Genomic DNA, 21,063 nt, shown 5'->3' with positions numbered 1-21,063 from the left:
TCAAGATGTTAAATGTGCCATTCTAGTTTTAACATGATCATGTAAGTATGTGTAACATATCAATTTTCTAAGATTAAGAAAAGAGCGAATCTTAAATTTAAGATACATAAAGGGTGGAAATGAAATCCAATACATTCAAATAATTCCTAAGTATACAACAATAATAAATGATACCTGAGTATTTAACACACTAAAGATGACTAAATAATGAGCATTTCTTTAAAAATTTTATCTTTACTGTTTCTTACCTTGATATGATGTGGTTATCTGTCTTCCACTCACTCTGTACTTCATTTATGTTCAATAATCTAACAGAGAATTTGTACATGAGAAAGGTTTCAATTTTTATTGTTGTTTCTTAAGCTAAATAGTAATAGAAAGTCACAATATGTTAGAGTCTGTTACACATTAACCTGGGGTATTTGCTAAATCCTCAGTTACATTACTTCTATATGTGATATCTATTTTAAATGCAATTTTCTGTTTATAGGGTCCTCCTGGAGCTGCAGGTGCAGAGGGAAGACAAGGAGAAAAAGGATCTAAGGTAAAATGTATTTCATGAAACATTTCATGAAAACATATTTCTTGAAAAGCTCATATTTGAACATCTCTTGCAGTACTTTTAATCAAACAATAAAATATATTTTCTCATTATTAATGTGTTCACTTATTTTATTTTCTAACAGGGAGAAGCAGGTGCTGAAGGTCCTTCTGGGAAAACTGGCCCCGTTGGTCCTCAGGGACCTGCCGGAAAGCCCGGTCCAGAGGGTCTCCGGGGAATCCCAGGCCCTGTGGTGAGCATCTGTGCTACACGATGCCATTTTGAAAATAACATTTCATTTCTAAAGCAATTATGAATGAAAAATTTTATGTCAGCATTACTTCATAAAATTGTGTGGATGTCCTTCAGTAAATATTGCATAATTGTAAAAGTCAGGTATTCTTAAAATATTTAAGTATGTCATTTATTTAATGACTTCTCAGTAAAATTCTAACTTATAAAGGCAGAAGAGAAAACTAAACCCTAAGACCTCAAAGATGTAAAATTTTTATACATGCATCCATACACATATGTGGGCATGTGTGTGCACAAAGGCAGATACCTGTGAAGTGAAAAGACTCAAAGTTGTTTATAATATTTGTAGATGTTCTTCATGTCACGGAATTCATAGGTGATTTTGCTTTCTTTTTCATTTTAATTCCAAAATTAAAATAAAGAAATACTTACTTTTTTTTGTTAATAAAAAAAGGAATCACGTTTATTCCCATAGGGAGAACAAGGCCTCCCTGGAGCTGCGGGCCAGGATGGGCCACCTGGTCCTTTGGTGAGTAGCATCTTTTCTGTTGTTTACAAAGGGAGACTTCCAGAAACAGAATTAGTTATCAACTAGAATTTCTGAAATTTTATCTATAAACTGGTTTATATTTTGTATAGTATTCAAGGAAATGCGTAACTCAGACCTAAAAAGAGGAATATAATCTTAGTTAATAGGTTATGTGGAAAATATGCCCCTTGATAAGAAAATCTTTCCTTTCTTATATCCCTTGGAAGAAAAAATTATATTTGTACTATGAATAAAATGCCATTAATTGCTCTGTCAGTTCTTCTCCAAATGTGGACAGTTTCCCCCAAATGCATGCAATTACACTTAGTTTCCTGGCACTTGATTTAAAAGAATAATGTTGGCACAGGCATACAGTAATTCCTTCACCAAATAAATTACTCTCTTCTTGAGTCATGTGGGCTGAAAGATAAAACATTAACTCCCTTCAGTGAAAAAAGGTATAATTATTGAAACACTGAAGCTTGGTTACTATCACATACTTTATAGTGCTTGAGAAACATGTGAACTACATGCTTGGGAAATGCAGAAAACCTTTTAGTTGACTAATCATAGATGTTTATTATAGGAGCCAAGGTTATTCTCTCTACAAAATTTGGGCAGAAAATTAGAATCCAACTCTTGCCTTTAAAAATCATTGCTTACTAGATGATAGATTCTATGTTATGGTAGAGATACTTGAACTTCATTGTCCAAAAATAGATATATGTAAAGGGAATAACCAAAGCAGCAAACAGTATATATAGTATATATGGCACGTAGACATATGGCACTATGCAAATGTGATATATATTGGTTTAAATAATCCAATTCTTACAAATAGCAATTTAAATTTTACAAGAATACCTCTCATCATGAATGTATTAATTACTTCAGAGACTCATACATATGCAGAAATCCATCAACATGTACTCACAATCCTAATGATTCATTAGGAATTTTGAAATGCCACAGAATATAGCACATGTTTCATAAGTGTTAGATTTTTTTTAACTTTCTGCTGAAAAATTAAAGATCACTTATTTTAGTAACTGGATAGAAGTTATTAAATTTCGAGTGACTTTAGGCAGGAGACTATCAAATCTGCATGTGACCCCATAGACATAAGAACAAGGGCCTGCCTGAAGCAGAATCTGCACCCCTTTTTAGGGAATATTCTCCTTAGATATGATAAACTCCTGCCTGCATAGAGTCAGAGCCTGAGGGGAAAAAAACCACTTTGCCTTAATGTCACCCTAAAATTTACCAGAGATTTTTTTTCTTATTATATCAGATTTTCCAATAAGTATTCTGACCTTTCTCCAGATGAAATAAAAAAGCATGCTGGAGATTTCCTTCAGATAATATTAAAAATAAAAAAAAAAACCTCAGACATACCACCTAATTCCAGCTTACAAAAGTTTGTATCTCTGACTCTTGAGTAAACGTGAATTTACAGAGCAGGGGGCTGAACAACGCAAGCTCCTTGAAGCAGAGCCAGGTGAAAAGCATCAGAATTGATAGCATGGATGCCATTCCTTTCTCTGGCTGCTTGTTCTATGAGAGTTCTTATAATGTGAATTTATATACTGTAGCATTTTCATAGTGCCAAATAGTTGGCCCGTGATAGCTAATTTTAATGAAAATGTGACTTGGTTTTCACGAGGTGAGGATGGAAGGCAAAGTCGTCTTCAGGAGGCCTTTTATGGCAGTTTCAACTCAGCTAACAAAGATTTCTCTTAGTAGGTGATTTTTGATCAGAGTGAGATATAACATATCCTGCTTACTGGCTAACATCATCAACTCTTGAGCCAAGCCCCTGATTTAAAATAAACTCATGGTGCCTTACTTGCTGGCTGACTTTAGGAAATTATTTTTTTTTTTTTTAAGCTTTAGGTTCTTCATCTATAAAATGAGATTAATAGTATCTCTCTCATACAATGTTAGGATGTTTAAATGAATTAAATGCAAATATTAAAATCTTCCACCCCATAAGGTTCTTAAGTTAGTTGTGTTATTTGTAAAACACTTAGACAATTTAATTGACACTAATAGCACCAAATAATTATTAAATGAATGCAATAATGAAAAATGTTTTCAAAAATAAACAACTTCATCTTTTAGTGAAAAATAACTAAATTTGACCTCATTTATTCATATATATAATCAATAAACTTGTTTGCAAGTGAAAGACTGTTGAAGCAAATGGAAGAGACTAACAAATACAATCATGTTTGCTCACAGCAGTTAAAGCATAAGGTGATAAGTACTGTAGAATCAAGCAAAGGATGCTAGATACACTCAGAGTAGAACTGTTAAAATGCCATCTCCTCAGGGAATCCTTCTCTGGTAAGTATGGTAAGATCATTTAAGAAAGAAAAGAGGCCTACGTATGGATAAAATGTGGAGGTGAAAATAATAGAAGTTTCAAATCTCTTACAAGTTTGCATAAATCTCTGAAATTAATCCATGTGAAATTCATATAAATATTTTCTCCGTAATGTGTTTTTCCTCATTATCATTATAAATATTTGCACACCTTCCTTCATGTCTCCGCATGCTTCAGAAGCTTGTTTATGACTAGAATTCTGGTACAAACGTACTGGGTCTCTTTTTCCCTTCTAGAAGCTGCTTGTAACTTATTACTGTAGCCTTCTGATAGTCAGACAAAACCTCCAGGATATTCCTCTTTACACCAACTTTTAAATACAATTTAACTGCTCAATAAATACAGTTTACTCTGTTTCAGCATTCCAGTTTAGCAGCTACCTAATTAGACAATTGAACTCTATCTGACAGAACATCTCTTACCTCTATTGGTAACATTTTAACAATTTTATATTAACCTTTGGAGTGGAAATTCTTTGGAGTAGAATGAAAAAGATCTTTTAAAACTCTTAAAGTAATATTTGTTTGGTGTCTGCCCAATTCTATGTAATCAGTCCTACTGGAGTTCAGATGTAGTGCAAGGGTTTTTTTTTTTTTTTTTACTTTAAAAGTTAGATATATCTCATGGTAAAAATTAGTTTAAGATTCTTTAGATTCAAGAGTTTTATATACGTGGTTTTTAATGTATTATATATTATATATGAATTTGATATACATAATATATATTTATGATTCTACAAATTTTATAATAAATAAATATAAAATATAATAAATATATAAATTTTTAAATTCCATAAATATACATGTATATATTCAGGATCACCATATGGAACTGAGGTTAAATAGTACATGTGAGAGTGAAAAGAAAGCTAAGGACAAGAATGAGAATTACATAAAGAATTTTGAGTTTTGTTTAAATTGAATTGCTGACTTTTTGAGTAAATATTCAACAAAATTAAATGGGAATAAAACTGAGTATTTTAAAGAGAATAGTGATGGTGGCTACATTCTCTCCTCTGCTGCAGACTCAAAATTAAAGCGATTCAATAATCTTACACTAATTTCTATTTTTTCTTAAGGTAGTATTAGCATCTGTTTTAAGCTTTCTATTTTTTTCCTATTCTTTCATTTTAAGAAACTCTTTGATCCAGTGTTGCTGAAAAATTGTTCACTACTTATCTTTGAACAAGTTTACCTTACTATAATCATACATACCTTATTTTCACATACTGATAAATAAAATATCTGATAGCATTATTTTTCAAACCAACAAATGCTTGAATAAATAGAATCAGTTGTTGACTTGCAGTTTGATTTTTTTAATACTACATTTAAAGTAAACAGGGTTGAGATATGTAGCATTCCATAATGATTAAGCAGATTTAAACAATAAAGCATGCTTTTCACCAAATTAAGCATAATTTTACAATATTACATTCTAAATAAAGTGTAAGGTCTGCAGTTTTGATAAGCTTCAATGCACTAGAGTTTTGAAATGCATTATCAAAGCAAATGTTCTGTAAAGCATAATACTACAGGGGGAAATGTTTGTGTATTCTCGACATTTTTTAAAAAGTATCATCTCTGTTTTCCTTTTCACTTTATTTCTTATGAATTATCTATTTCCCTAAGGTTTTTCAATTTACAATATCCTAAAGAGGAAATAGGAAATACATATATTTGAAATAACATTTTTATATGCAGAGTTGATATTTTTTATATGTTCCAGATTCAGAGGGTTATTTATAATTACTTTAATATCATAACTTTACCAGTTTCTATTTCCAGCTAATGAAAATGACATGAAACTGATTTTGCTTGGCAAATTCCTCCTTAGATATAGTTTGTAATTTCATAAGAGATTGTTATCTTAGAGGAATTAATACTTATTTCCTCTGCCTCATGAATAATATTTATAGAAATGACTTAAAATGCATAATAAACACAAACAATATCTAATGTATTTCTCAGTAAGCCTTAGCAATTAGAATTTCTAGGTTTTTTTTTTTTGACTATTTACTTTCTATTATTAGAATTGGAGGAGAAAGTTGATTGGCAACCATCTGTAGCATATCAGTAATGAGTGTTAATAATTAGCATTTACATTATACTTTACCACTTACACAGTGCTTTTGTAGGCCTGGTTTCTCTTTCATTATCACCCTACTATGACACAGTTATTATTATTAGAATATTTTCATAAATGAAGCTTAGAGATAATAAGTAATAGATCCAAGATCACCTAACTAATGAGTGGTAGACTTGAGACTGAATGAAGCAGTGACTGAAATATTAATGCCCAGCCAGTAACATTCCTATCAGTTCTTCCATTTAGAGTAAAATTTCTGTCATGTGTCACATGCCTGAAAGAGCTGGAATGTAAAATGAGATGTTAAAAACAAAAAAAATCTGGCCTCTTTAAATAGTTTTGGTCAATTTTATAAGACAATTTTAACCAATATTCTTACATGGTTTCCAATATTCCTACATGTTTTCTGCTACTGGTACAGGTATAAGATACTTTCATGCAATTACATTTTTATTAGAACTGTTTCTTCATGCTTTTTTATGCCACTTTATTCTAACATACAGAGTCTTTGGCATCTGTCCTGATAGTGAGATGACCTCAAGAAATTATTTGATTGTTTCCATTACTTATTTATGTTATTCCTTCAAATATGCTATTGGGCAACATTATTTTCTTAATTGTTGATTCATCAGGCATTTCCAGAAGATCAGGAAAGAGTAGATACAAGATCTATTCCATTAATTTTCTTTTTTTTTAAGTGTCATTGATGCACAATCTTATACTGCTTCCAAGTATATACAACACAGTGTTTCAACTATTATTAAATCCTCACCCTCCGCTAGTGCAGTTACTATCTGTCAGCATAGGAAGATGTTACACACTCATTGAACTAGTAGAACTAAATAGGTAATATTTTTCTTTTAACATAAATGAGATCCTTTCTGCTTTTCTGATTTGCATACTGATTTAACTGGATTTGGTACCTAATGCCACAGAGCCATATTTCTCAAACCTTAAAGATTATCAAATCTGTGGAACAGATTGCTGGTCTCTAAATGCAGAATTTCAGATTCAGTTGGTAAGAATAAAGACTAAGAATTTGCTTTACTAATAAATTCCCAGATGATGTTAATGCTGCTGTTTGAAGACCACATGTTAATATCCACTATGAAAAGATATTAGCAAATGAGATCAAAGTCCAATGTTAAAACCTAGCTTTGAAATACATTTGAAAGTGAATTTGGTAATTTCTTTGTAGTTTCCTTTCTGTCTGTCAGAGATTTAACAAAGTGGCACAATTGTTTACTTTTATATAAGAAGGAATCTAAACCAAATTGATGTAAATATACATCTGAGGATAAAAATTTTCTCCGTATTAAAAGAATTTTATTAGGCACATTCACATTTAAAATTTCACATACTCTCTATGAAAATTATTTTTATCTATTGTTAATAGAAGGTGTAGGAAAATTGCTCACTTTTGTATCAATGCTAACAGAATTTCAAATTCATTCATGAAATAAAACAAATATAAATATATCCAATAATAGCCAAAAACACTATTTTTACCCAGGAGTAATTTACACTAGCACTATTCTTACTTTCCCCAACGTTCAAGACTTCAGTTTGAGAAGCAGACTTGAGAACCTAAGGAACGGAAAAAGATCATCTCCTCAATCTCACAGTAGCCCCGTGTGATGAAGAATCATAATCCTCAGTTTACAGATGAGAAAACTGAAGCTCTCTTTGGTTAGCTAATTTAAATTTCTAATAAGAGATGCTGGATTCTCTCCCAGGTCTATCCTATTCTGGGCCCATATGTTTCATATTACATCATGCTGCTTGGATGAGATCCGTGGCTCTTAATGCTTTAAATTCACAAAATAATGGAATGGACTTACTATGCTCTTTCACACTGAAGATTAATAGTGTGTAGGAAGAGGGGAAAATTACTCACGGTGGCCGGTAGAAGAGGCAATAGTGAAGACTCACACCATAGCTTGGTAAAATTTAAAACAATTTGCTTTCTAAGTGACATTTTAAAAATTATTATTGAAATTATTACTTAAATAATCCATTCAGTCTAAATAAGCCAATCTCATAGAAAAACCATATGAACATTTCTCCTTTATTTCTGGATGCCCTACTTTTTACAGGCCGTAGTGACCTACATTTCATAGCATATTCTTGGCTCTGCTTCCCTGTTACGTACTTAAAAACCATCTTTTAGTGTAGGTCATACTTCTGACACAAATTGTTTCCTGCATAGTTTCACTTACAATTTTACAATGATGATCTTTTTTTCATTGCCTGTAATTTGGAGTACACTGATTTTTATATTAAAAGTTTGTTAAAAAGTCATCAGTAGAGATGGACAGTGACTGCATTGGGGATATGGGATGTGGTAACCACATTGTTTTTTCATGTGAAACCTTCATAAGAGTGTATATCAATCACACCTTAATAAAACATTTTTTTTAAAAAAGGTAAACTATTAAAAAAAAAGTCATCAGTAGAAATATTTCCATGGGTAGGGATCAAGAATAAGAATTGGTTGCTAAAATCATGCCACAATTGTCATAAAAACATAATTTAGCAATATTAGATAAATTTAAAAATCATTTAGATAAGAGATTCAGTTCAGCAATTATAATCATTTAGATAAGAATTCAATTCAGAAAAACACTGTCTTGGGAGTTTACTTAGGAAAAGTGGTTCTCAAGGATCAGTTGACTGTCAAAAGCATACTGAGTTTTTTTTTAAATGTTACTGGAAATAATGTAAATTTTGATCTGAGTTTAGTATTGAAATATTTGATTGAGCTTATGTGTAATTTGGAAATCCCTTCTTGTAAAATTTATCATTTTAAAACTTAAAAACTATATAAACCAAGTTCTATTTCTAACTTCATATTTATTTAATCAAAATTATCAGTATTATGTTTTTTTATGGTTAAATATTAAACCATGGAGTTTTAAACACACAGTTATTTAGAACCTGAAAAATAAACACTAATTAGTATTTTTTAAATTATATCATACTGCCAAAACCAAATTTATCCTGTGGTTAGTAATATGATTCTCTAATTCATAACTATTCTATTATTTCTCATTACTTAGGGACCTCCTGGATTACCTGGTCTCAAAGGTGATCCTGGTTCCAAGGGTGAAAAGGTGAGAATAAAAGAATGTTATTATTACAGTTCTGATATTCTAATAGTAGTGGCAATAATATTATAGATTAAAATCACTCCAAAGGAAATTTCAAAGAATATTTTTGTTATTGTAACCAGGGAAAAAACTATCAATCCTTAACTTTCCAGATGAAATTTGAAGGATAGAAAAAATATAAAGTAATAGTGAAAAACATACCAGACTTCAGTGTTATATTTTCTGAATGTCCCTTTGTAGGAACCATATGGAGAAAGCATATGGCTATACTAAAATAACTATTCAGAAAATAGACAGATGAAATAACAAAATGCCCATTTTTATGGTTTTGACATGAAGTAAAAAATTTAAGCTAAAATATCTTTCAAATGGTAATTTGATCTCCCAGGATATATACTGAGTTTCAGCAAATAATTAAAGAAAATAGCCTTTTTGAGAATAGCATTAATATTTTTTTGGATTATTTTTAAGTCTCCAAATGTTTCTTAAAGAATGCCTTTCATTCAAATAAGATGATTACTAAAATAAAGAATTTTCAGTTGTTATTATACCAATATCATAGAAGGTCATTTTTGGTCTTTTTGGTGAAGAAATTTCCTTTAAGTAAGGTGAAACACCGAAGATGATATTTTTACAAAGCATTTTGATCCATAATGTTGCCAACCTTTAATAAAGGTCTCACTTAATGTAAGCAGTAAGTGATTCTGTTTGGTGAAGGGAAAGAGGTTCTTAATTCTATATTCCATTCAGAAAGGACTAAAGGTTCTATCTGGATTTTTTTACTTTTATGTTTCATAAATTTAATGTGCAATTATTTTATAACTGTAATTTAATATATGGTTGTATTTTATACATTTTTAAAATTTATTTTCTCTGCCACCCAAAGGGACATCCTGGTTTAATTGGCCTGATTGGTCCACCTGGAGAACAGGGTGAAAAAGGTGACAGAGGACTCCCTGGGACTCAGGGATCTTCAGGAGCAAAAGGGGATGGAGTAAGTAAAGACAGAAGTTACTTCCGTACTCCTGTACCATAGTACAGACACACCTATGCACATTCATTTAAACATGGCCAAGGAAGTGATTTAAAGCACCTTTATTCTAATCTTTTAAGTCAGTGGTGCTTTCAAAACAAAATTTATTTAACCTCAGAGGAAATAAAAATATGACAAGTTAGAAATCACAGAAATTATAGTTCAAAAATTAATTATACATTTATTGAATCCCCAGCACAGTACAAATCATTATTCTGAAGGCTGCAGGAATATAAAGATACACATATAGATATGGCAGCAAAATGGAAAAAAAAAAAGAGTACAAATTATCTTGCAAAAGATATTTCTTAGTTTCACAATGGAAAACTTTAGGCTATTCTTAACAGATTTTTGCATTCTCCAAATGTTGCAATGTGTGTCATTATGCAAAACATGAAAATGCAATAGCTGAGAAAAACTCTTTAGCATGGATGATTCTCTTTATAGGGAATTCCAGGTCCTGCTGGTCCCATAGGTCCACCTGGTCCTCCAGGCTTACCAGTAAGTACAAGACAAAAGAATTATATAAAGTAAATTTATAAACATATCAGAGACACAAATTCTCCAGATTTTTACCTGTACTTTTGCCTGTGCATTTTCTAGGGTCCTCAAGGTTCAAAGGGTACCAAAGGCTCTACCGTAAGTACCTTTCCCTTTGGCATTTTAATTTTTGAGTAAAGCTGCTCAAATGGCTTGTTCTCTATTTATCTTGTTCCTTTTTCTTTCTAACAGGGACCTGCTGGCCAGAAGGGTGACAGTGGGCTTCCAGGGCCTCCCGGGCCTCCGGTAAGTGCAGAGTAGTAAGAGTGATGTTCTGGCAATTAGCATCCTGAGACTGCCAGTGATTTCCCTGAATCTATAAGGAGGATGAAAAAAGCACATTCTGTCAAAGTGCTGATTTTCTAGGAAATAGTAATGATATTATGTATCAGGTCCATATGTCAAGATCAGTCATTTAATTGATTTTGCTCTTTGAATATAAAGACACCTTCACTACATATTATGGTTACCTTGTTTCCATTGCTTTTTTAAGAAAATCATTTTTTATGTCACATTTTCATAAAAGCAACTGATTGTATACCACAAAAATAAATTTATACCTGACACTAAGAATAAAGACAAAAGTTCAACTGCTTGGCATTTTTTCCTATTTCATATTATGATAATAATAAAGCAATAATAATACCTACCATTTATCAATGCAGACATTTTCCAGACCTCACACAGCTATTAAGTGATGAATCCATGTGAAAAAATTTAGTCTCCTTTCTTGAACTTGTTCCCGAACTATATGTGTAACAGCTTGTTAGGGCTGCCATAACAAAGTGCCACAAACTAGGTGGCTTATACAATAGAAATGTATTGTCTTCAGTCCTAGAGGCCAGAGGTCCTAGATCAAAGTTTTGGCATCATTGGTTCCCTTTGAGAGATGTGGGGGAAAGATGTGTTTGAGGCCTCTCTCCTTGGCTCCGTAGATGGCAGTTTCCTTTCGTCTCTGCACATCATCTGTCCATGAGTGTCTCTGGGCCCACATTTTCCCCTATTACAAGGATGCCAGTCATATTAAAATAGGACCTACCTTAATGCCCTCAGATTTTCTTATTATTGACTAATTATCTACAGAAACACCATTTCCAAATAAGGTCTTATTCTGAGCTACTGGGGCTTAAGTCTTTCACGTGTGAATTTTTGTGGGACATAATTCAACCATAACAATACAGATTAACTGTTTGGTGTAGTTCTGCTCTTACACATATGTAAATTCAAGTTTGATCTCATTTAAGTTTGCTAATGTATGGAGACTTAAGTCATAAATATTTGAAACAAGCTAATGTGTATTTTCAGAAATTTAATGTTTCATAATATAAGTTATGCTCAAGCGTAATGGACAATTCATTAGATAGCACAAGAACATTTAAATGGTATATTAATCTTGAGAGACTAAAATTTGGTTGTGGAGTTAGGGCATGTAAATGAGGACTAATAAATATGAAAGTAACATGTATAACATATATTCACACAAATCTGTGATGAATTACTTGCATGGCAGAAGGTCCACAAATTACCTGACTTGTACGTCTGTCTCGATATCTCTCCTAGATTCTTTCTAAAAGAACTTACAAAGTTTATATATAAAGCAGCTGTTAGGGAAAACATTGAAAAGCTAAACCAACTATAATTTCTTAAAACAATGACATCACCAGTAATAAATAATACCTGCAGATTATTTCACCTTAGGAAACAATTACATGCACATCGTCTCTTTCATAGGGTCCGCCTGGGGAAGTCATTCAACCTTTACCAATCTTGTCACCCAAAAAAACAAGAAGACATACTGACAGCATGCAAGCAGATGCAGGTGATAACATTCTTGATTACTCGGATGGAATGGAGGAGATATTTGGTTCCCTCCATTCCCTGAAACAAGACATTGAGCACATGAAATTTCCAATGGGTACTCAGACCAACCCAGCCCGAACTTGCAAAGATCTGCAACTCAGCCATCCTGACTTCCCAGATGGTATGTTAATAATATGTGACAAAGCAAATGTACTGAGACTCTGAGTTATTGAGGTGCGTTGTCAGTTTATCAATTCTAGTTCAATGTAAATATAGTCACTAAATAAAACTAAAGCAAATGATTATTAATTCCAGTCTTGTAGACAGAAAAACCATCTACACTGGATATTTCAAGATCTGTGAAAAATCCTTGTCTGTTGTATAAGGTTTTATGAAATTATGACAATACCATCTTTGGATGAGTATAGATATCACAAATGCATCTTGCCTTGTAATAACTCACAGGATGGGTTTTCGTATGTGCACACATATGTGTATATTACTGTATAATCATTTATATCCTAAGCCTAACCTACTCTACATTAATATGAACAAATTAACATTATTAATAGCATAACTGAAGCATACTTGACATGTTACCTTAACAATTTGGTGGACAGAATATAAGAATTAGGATAACTTGGGCAAAAATTTATTTCATTAATCCACAAGTAACCAGGACAACTGTGAACAGTTGATTTGTAGTGATGATCAAGATAATTTAATAGACCTACTATGTGACAAAATCTTCACGTAGCCATTCTGAAAATGAAGCATTTTCAAGTGTCCTAAGTTAGTTGACTAGACTCACATAATTACTAAACTAACAAGGGGGAGATCTTTATCTGATTTTAATTTTCTCAATATATGTGGAAATATTTTACCCCTTTTTACGTTCACAACAATATTATTTTGTACTGTCAATCACATAATTAATGTTAAAACTGAGATCTAAATAACTGAAGACAGATGGAAAAGTTTAATGCTATTCATAAACAATCAGCACCATAAAGGAAGAATGTTATAAAATCTTCTCTCTTAATCAAGCCCATCCTGTTAAAACTAAAACACAGGTAGTTATTAAGAGTGCTGTACGAACTGACATTCAAGGTCTTCAAATTTATAATATGTTTATTTGAAAAAATATGTATTTAGCTCAATTTTAGCTCAAATATTCAGAGATTTTAAGGAGAATGGCTCAGACTTCTTAACGAGTTAAGGTAATCATACATAATTGAAAATCAAATGTAAGAGATGACAGCATGTGCTGAGTTATAAATCAACATGTGATTAATTAGAAACTAAGCAGTCAAGAGAAAAAAATTGTAATTTGGGGGGGAATGGAAAATTAGCTCACTATGACTATAATTCCCTGTAGTTTTCATTTAATAACTAGATTTATTAATTCTTTACTGTGTTAATTATGATTAACTATTTGCTTAGCAGTGCCAGGTACTGTCTTCATGCAGAGATTCATAGATAAACAGAAGTAATAATGCCCTGAAGCTGTTATTGCCTTATGATAAAGAACAGAAAAACATAATTATTAATAATAGCAAGTATGGCAGATACTATGAAAAAACTGGGCATTTAGATAATTAAGGAATGATTCCATTTCAAATATATAGGATGTTAATATTTAAGGAGGTGACATTTAAGCTGAAAGTAACTGGCAAGCTAAAAATAACAAAGGGCATTCTAGGTAGAGTGTGTGGGGGCATTTGCAAAGCTGTGAGGTAGACAAGACAAAAGGTCACTCACTCTTCAACTGTCTGAACATATAGCACATTATGACCAAAAGCATGGAAATCATGGGAAGAATGTCTATGAATATTCATTTTTCCTTATTTCTCTTTACAATAAAATTTGATGTAAGGTACATTCATTTTTTTATATACATGTATTTTTATGACATATTTTTTCCTACTTCTAGGTGAATATTGGGTTGATCCTAACCAAGGTTGCTCAGGAGATTCCTTCAAAGTTTATTGTAATTTCACGTCTGGTGGTGAGACTTGCATTTATCCAGACAAAAAATCTGAGGGAGTAAGTACCAATCTGTTTTGGTGGTGACTGTTGACAGATCCTGCCATGTTTTTGCAATATTGAACTAAACAGGAAAATTATACTGTCATATTTTCATTTATCTGCTTTTCTTACAGGGTAATTACAGCATTTCATTTGCATAAACACGAATAAGGCACCAAAGTGACGCACAGAGTTAACAAATACTTCTCTCCTCTATATTTCACCCAGATGTATTCTCTATGCACCTGCTCTCTCTCTCTAAAATTCTATGGGTTTCCATGATACAACACAGCTGATTCTCAAATTTTAGTGCATGTATAGTATTTTTCATTCTCATTACCACATGGCAGAACTCACAGCTGTATATTATGCTCAAAGCATACAATTTTATGAAGAATTAATCTTTTCCATAAAATAATAGTACTCACCACACTTGCATACTTTTTAAATGTCAGTCTTTTCAAACATGTTCCTTGATTTTCACCTAGCTTTTGAGATTGACCTTTAAAGATAAAGGCGAAATAATACAAGGAAATATTTTTCACTAACATAATTTCTTTCTCCAGCCATTTTATAGTTGGGAAATTTTGCCTTTATTTGTATTTTTAATAATCACATCCTTCTTAATAAATCATGTGGGCACATAGAGACACAGAACCTCCAGAAGACAAAACAAGTTGGTTTATGTGTGGTTAATCTTTTCAGGAGAGACATTAAGTTTGTAAGTAAAGGATGGGTAGTAGGGGAAGGAGACGAAGCAACTTAGGTTTCCAACCACAGTTGGCCTGTGGCAAAGCAGAAGTAAAGCTCCTCTAGCCTTCCAGAAATGTAGGAAAATGGAAAATGTCTCCCCTTACACTGATTACTCAAATTCCCTAGAGTGAGGCCTTATATACTGCATTTTGCTGATCTTTGCAAAGCAAAACTATAAATGCAGGTCTATAAAAGATTCTAAACATTCTTCCATGCAGAAAATGAGTAGGCTTGCTTCATGCCTGTGACTTTTCCGTGGCATCCTGCCCTGAGTTACTGGCTAGGCGCTTTCAGAACGCCTCCCTTGGCTATGGAGTCCTGATGGTACCTGCTTTGCCGCCTGTTGCCAACTGGCATTGTAAGGGTTTCCTTCATAAGGGTTACCTGAGTTCCACCAGGGTCTCCTACAGTCCTTAGCATGCCTTTACCAGGTTAATCACCCCACTCCCCATCTTCTCCTTTTTGAGCCATAAAGGAAACAGAGAAATATGACTCAATCTTCAGAAAGTCATAAAATCTATTTCAAATTTTACTCCTTATGTCATTTTGTGTAATCCAGGACAGACTATTTTAAAGGATCTTTAGCACCTTAGTCTTACCAAAAATAACTGACATATAAATAAACAATACTGTTAATAATTTTTATCTACTTTTATCAATTTTTCTAATTGTCCTATTCCTTTGCAAACAGGTGAGAATTTCATCATGGCCAAAGGAGAAACCAGGAAGCTGGTTTAGTGAATTTAAGAGAGGAAAGCTGGTATGTTATTACCTCAACATGGAATGGCTTATCTTGAATGTCATAAATTAAGCTCAAATTACATATTCTAGATCCTAACTATGAAAACCTAAATTATACTCAACAAGATTCCATGTTTATTTCATGAAATATAGTTTGCTACATCTATATTTTTTACACCACTGTGGTGTTAGAGAAGTCTAGTATTGTTATATCAAAATATCTGGAAATACACTACATTTGCTAAAATAATATAATCAAATAAATTATGCATTTCATTAAGTACCTGAGATAGACATCATAAAATAGATTACATCAGCAATATCCAGTATAGAGAAAATAATATATATTTAGTATCTCCAACTCCAACTACTTAAATTTCTTTTGGCTTGAAACTTAATTTATTCTTTGTTCTCCATTTCAATAAGAACTTTTGGAACAATGAAATTTTTTTTTCTGGTTATTACATTTGGAAATAAAGTGAACTGACTGACTTTTATTTGTAGTATAGCACAAGTTACTTAGATATTTCCCTGTAATTACCAGTTCACAGTAAATAATTTTCTAGAGATATTTTAAGATTAGATGCCCAAACTTTGTTTGTATTGAGAAGTTGTTTAAATATATATATGTGTGTAAAATATTAACTAGAATGCATTCAAATCCAGTTTTCACTTATTCAGATAATTATTCACTTGTTTAATGTTCTTTTAAAAAGCTATCATTTTCCATTGATGACTATTTATATGATTATCATCCTCTGTGAACTTAACATATTAACAACTTTTCGTGAAGTTCTCCACTTGACATAATTATCTCATTCAGTCTTCACTTTACATATTAAATATTCTAAAATATGTTAAAAAGATACAATAGAACTGTGTTTTTTGCTGTTCTGGTTTCTTTTCCTTAGAGTTCATTTCCCAAATAATTTTCTTTTTTCTTTCACTTTGCAAAGATTCTCATCATCTGAGCTGTGACTCAATAAGTACTAAGTAAAAACAATAAGGAAGAAAGCTACAGATCACTGCTTTTATATTGACTTAATCTGTAATCTGCATGAATTTCTTATTTTTTTACATCTAGGTTTATGTGTTTCAGCTGACCCCAGCTATTTCAATTATTTCCAATAAAACAATTTATGAATTTCATAAAAAAGACAGCTTTTAATAATTTGCAATTAAGACTATTTTCTTGCTCCAAATACAAAGGAAGTATGTACTGACTCAATGAATATTCACTTGCATTTTTTCAGGCATTATTCTTGATGCTGTTGATACCTTCATGAATAGTACATTATAAAGAATGGATAAACAGGCAGGTCTGTTTGTTAGAAGACCAAAAATGCCTTAGAAGACTAGGGCCCCAAAATAAAAAATGGAGGAACATGTTTTAAAACTTGGGCCAAGTAGATATTTTATGAATTTTGTTTAAGGAGAGGAGATACCAAATGACATAAGAGTAGTTAACTTTTACATTGCACTGAGATTCCCCAGTTTTCATTGATTTGCTTTTTGACCTTTTTATTATTAAAAAAGATACACAAATATAATGGAAGAGTTCTTGGAAGGAAGATCATTTGTTTTGAAATTTTTACTGATTAGGAAACTGAATCATAGAAAAAAGTGATTTTTTTCAAAGATAAGTAGGCTTACAGTACCTCAGGTGGGAATACAATCCTAATTTCATAAAATCCTCTTTCAGGGTCTTTTCGGCCTCCATCCACACTTCCTTTCATTAAGTGAAAAATGGGTTTGTTGATTCATCCACATGTTTCTAAGATCACAGTTTACTGCAGTCGACTGTGATATTATTCTTTAGTAATAAAAAAGAAGAAAAAAAGTCTTTACTTGTCTTTTTATCCTTTTATTCCCAGCTTTCCTATTTAGATGTTGAAGGCAATTCCATTAATATGGTGCAAATGACATTCCTCAAACTGCTGACTGCCTCTGCTCGGCAAAATTTCACCTACCACTGTCATCAGTCAGCAGCCTGGTATGATATGTCATCAGGAAGTTATAACAAAGCACTCCGCTTCCTGGGATCAAATGACGAGGAGATGTCCTATGACAACAGCCCTTACATCAAAGCCCTGTACGATGGCTGTGCGGTGAGTAATCCTGCTTGCCTTCCTTCACAGATGTGAGAGGCAGTGGGGAACCAGCTCAGCTGGCCCTAAGTCAAATTTCTTTCATGAAATAGATGTCAGTTGTTTAAGATTTGATGCTTAACACTGACATAGTGTATCAGAAACCGTTAATATTCATGTACATGCACACATACACACAAACACAGAAATTCTGAAGCATACATAAGACACATTTTTAAAGCCCTAGCAGAAGGTAATCTCGGATTTTGTGTTATTTTTATGGAATTATTCTTGATATTTGAATACTATTACAAGTAGTTATGGAAAAGAAAGAATCAAAAACCTGATTTCATTTGTCTCCTTAATCCATGGCTCTGAAGTGATAGATATACTACAGATAATTCTTACCCCTGTATTTTGTTTATAAGGAGTTTGTTGATTGATACTATGTTACTTACACTAGTTTAGGCAGCTACTATCATTTTGTTATTTTTATCCTCTGGACTGTCTTTTTCACACATATGGAAATTCCATATAAGAAACTGACCCATAGAGCACCCTAAAAAAGCTCATTGTCTTGGCTGATGACTGAAGTCACAATTAAACAGTCTCATGCCTTCAGCAAAGTGAGCCGAGTACATGTAAGTCAAAGAAAATAAACCATATGAAAAGGAGCAAGTGTTTGGGTTTTCCCAATAGTGATGTGTTGATAATTATTCACAAAATTAATAGATCACAACAGAAATGCTTTCACTGTTGACCTCTTGCATTATAATTCCATATATTGTATTCAAATTTTTCTTAAGAAAACTTGACTATATATGTATATATATTGTTTGATTACAATGGTAAGGATATATTTTTATATAGTGATATGATCCAATACCAACATCAGTTCTCATATTAAATTATATTTATCAATTTGATAAGGCTGTTCCCAACCATGCAATATATTAGAGTATTATAGTTGAATAATTACAGCTAAAAATTAAAAGTAGTTGTCAATATTCAAAATTTAAAGCTACATATGACATCAGTGATAAAAGAAGAGTTAATTACTACATAGATAATGGCAAATTTATTTTTCTGTGCTCTTCTTTATTACCTCTTACCTCTATTCTAAGGCTTAAGAAAAAAATAACATGTTAAAAATATGAAATGATTGTGTAACTTTTTATTTCTGCTTAACTTTACAGTCCAGAAAAGGCTATGAAAAGACTGTGATTGAAATCAGTACACCGAAAATTGATCAAGTACCTATTGTTGATGTAATGATCAATGACTTTGGTGATCAGAATCAGAAGTTTGGATTTGAAGTTGGTCCTGCTTGTTTCCTTGGCTGAGATTAGGATACAGATCATATGAAATCAACAGAAAATATACCTTGGTGCCAGCAACCCATTTTATGCCACATGCAAGTTTTGAATAAGGATGGTATAGAAAACAACTTGTTACATATATATGTACCAATCAGGAAATATTGATGCCCTTGTGGGGACAGAATCACTTAACGAAGCTTTGAATATTATAAAAATATAAGACAGTGTGGCTGAGATGGAAACAGGCCTTATTCTTGATTCCCAATTTTCATCTCTCCTTTTCCTATTTGGATTTCTTTGGTGCTGTAGAAAAAGAAAAGAGGAAAATATATATTCATAAAAGATATGGTGCTCATTCCCATCCATCAGGGATGTGCTAAAATAATGTGTTTAATAAATTGTAATTATTTTATGTACAGTTCTATACTGTTATCTATGTGTCCATTTCCAAAACTTGCACGTGTCTCTGAATTCCATCTGACTCTAATTTTGTGATAATTGCAGAACTAGATGGCAATAAATATATGTATTATGAAAAAATAAAGTAATTTCTGATGACTCTCATTCCCTTTCTTTGATTAATAATAAAATGTCTTTGTATATATTGATGTTGAAGAGTTCAATTATTTGATGTCGCCAACAAATTTCTCAGAGGGTAAAAACCTGGAGGACTTTGGGAAGCACACTCCAATCAACTCTTCTCTACTGACCATAACTTTGCTGAATTTCAGCCAAACACATCATGCATTTTGATGCTTTAGTCAATGCTATACCTCAACCTTTTTCTGATCAGAGTCCAGGATTTCACAGGATACTTGTGTATATATGGAAAATAAGCAAGTTCATCATTTTGGACAGGAAAATGTGTAGAGAAGCTATTTTAATAAATGGATGCCTCCATCAATCAAACAATCAGATGTACAATTTTTTTACTACCTTATCTCATCTCATTGTTTTCAGTGTGCTTCTATCATGCAGGTTAATGTTAAAAAATGGAAACTAAACCATTATTTATGAATTTGTTCAATGTTATACTTTTTAATCAATCACTTTAAATTTGATTCTCAGTTGCATATTATAATAGTCTCCAAATATTATTTTACCTGCACCTGCCCAACAAATATTATTTTTTTCTTTGAAGATAATACCATACATTATTTGACCTACCTAATTGCTAATAACGTTTGGGTGAATTGTTAATAACAGTGCTTGTTTTAAAAGTCATACTTATTAAAAACAATCAAAAAACTTTTTTCCACTAAGGTATTTTCTTTCAGATAGCTTGAAATAGCACTAAAATTTAAAAATTACAAACTGAACTTTGTATCTATTTTAAGTAATATATGTAAGACTTGAAAAAATAAATGTTTTATTATTTCTTATATGAAGTGTTAAATTAATTGCTACCAGATTTCACTGGAACATTTTCAACTGATAATTTATCACAAAAAAGCATACCTGTAATATTGAAATTAAAACGTGAACATTTGTCATTCAAAAGTTCTTTTATTTTTGAAGCCAAGTTTGTAAATGTCCTTTCAAGAAGGGAGATATGAATCGTATAAATAAACTCAAGTCTTGTCTACCTGGATTGGTCATTTTCTTTCTTAAATAGGTTCTAAATTGCTGTCTATTGCAGAAAAGGCTTTCAATTCTGTTTCTTGACCATCCAGATTAGAATAGTTCTACACTTTTAAAAAAGAAAATTGTCCTTCAGAAATAAGTTGTTTAAATTCTTCACACATCTAAAACAACACCACATGGTAATATCCCATTTACAAGATAAAGACAGGTTATATTTAAAGTTTGAAAAAGGCATTTTCATGTCTTTTCATGAGGATTTTGCAAATCCT

At 31.9% G+C, this 21,063-nt stretch overlaps 1 protein-coding gene across 2 annotated transcripts in view; it reads left to right on the top strand.

The window, feature by feature from the left end:
- The window catches only part of COL11A1 (collagen type XI alpha 1 chain), a 225,566-nt gene extending 204,771 nt beyond the window's left edge, over positions 1 to 20,795 (top strand). For both annotated transcript variants that reach the window (XM_036879053.2, XM_036879052.2), the window contains exons 55-67: positions 491 to 544; positions 687 to 794; positions 1,272 to 1,325; positions 8,859 to 8,912; positions 9,796 to 9,903; positions 10,390 to 10,443; positions 10,546 to 10,581; positions 10,675 to 10,728; positions 12,214 to 12,463; positions 14,216 to 14,328; positions 15,755 to 15,823; positions 17,679 to 17,912; positions 19,088 to 20,795. In XM_036879053.2, the coding sequence (XP_036734948.2) occupies positions 491 to 544; positions 687 to 794; positions 1,272 to 1,325; positions 8,859 to 8,912; positions 9,796 to 9,903; positions 10,390 to 10,443; positions 10,546 to 10,581; positions 10,675 to 10,728; positions 12,214 to 12,463; positions 14,216 to 14,328; positions 15,755 to 15,823; positions 17,679 to 17,912; positions 19,088 to 19,234 (1,335 nt within the window). In that variant the 3' untranslated portion in view covers positions 19,235 to 20,795. The remainder of the gene's footprint in view (positions 1 to 490; positions 545 to 686; positions 795 to 1,271; positions 1,326 to 8,858; positions 8,913 to 9,795; positions 9,904 to 10,389; positions 10,444 to 10,545; positions 10,582 to 10,674; positions 10,729 to 12,213; positions 12,464 to 14,215; positions 14,329 to 15,754; positions 15,824 to 17,678; positions 17,913 to 19,087) is intronic.
- The last annotated feature ends 268 nt before the right edge of the window (positions 20,796 to 21,063 follow it).

The sequence above is a fragment of the Manis pentadactyla genome, chromosome 4 (genome assembly GCF_030020395.1).
Source record: "Manis pentadactyla isolate mManPen7 chromosome 4, mManPen7.hap1, whole genome shotgun sequence".
NCBI classification, from domain to species: domain Eukaryota; kingdom Metazoa; phylum Chordata; class Mammalia; order Pholidota; family Manidae; genus Manis; species Manis pentadactyla.
This window is presented reverse-complemented; position numbering and strand designations above follow the sequence as displayed.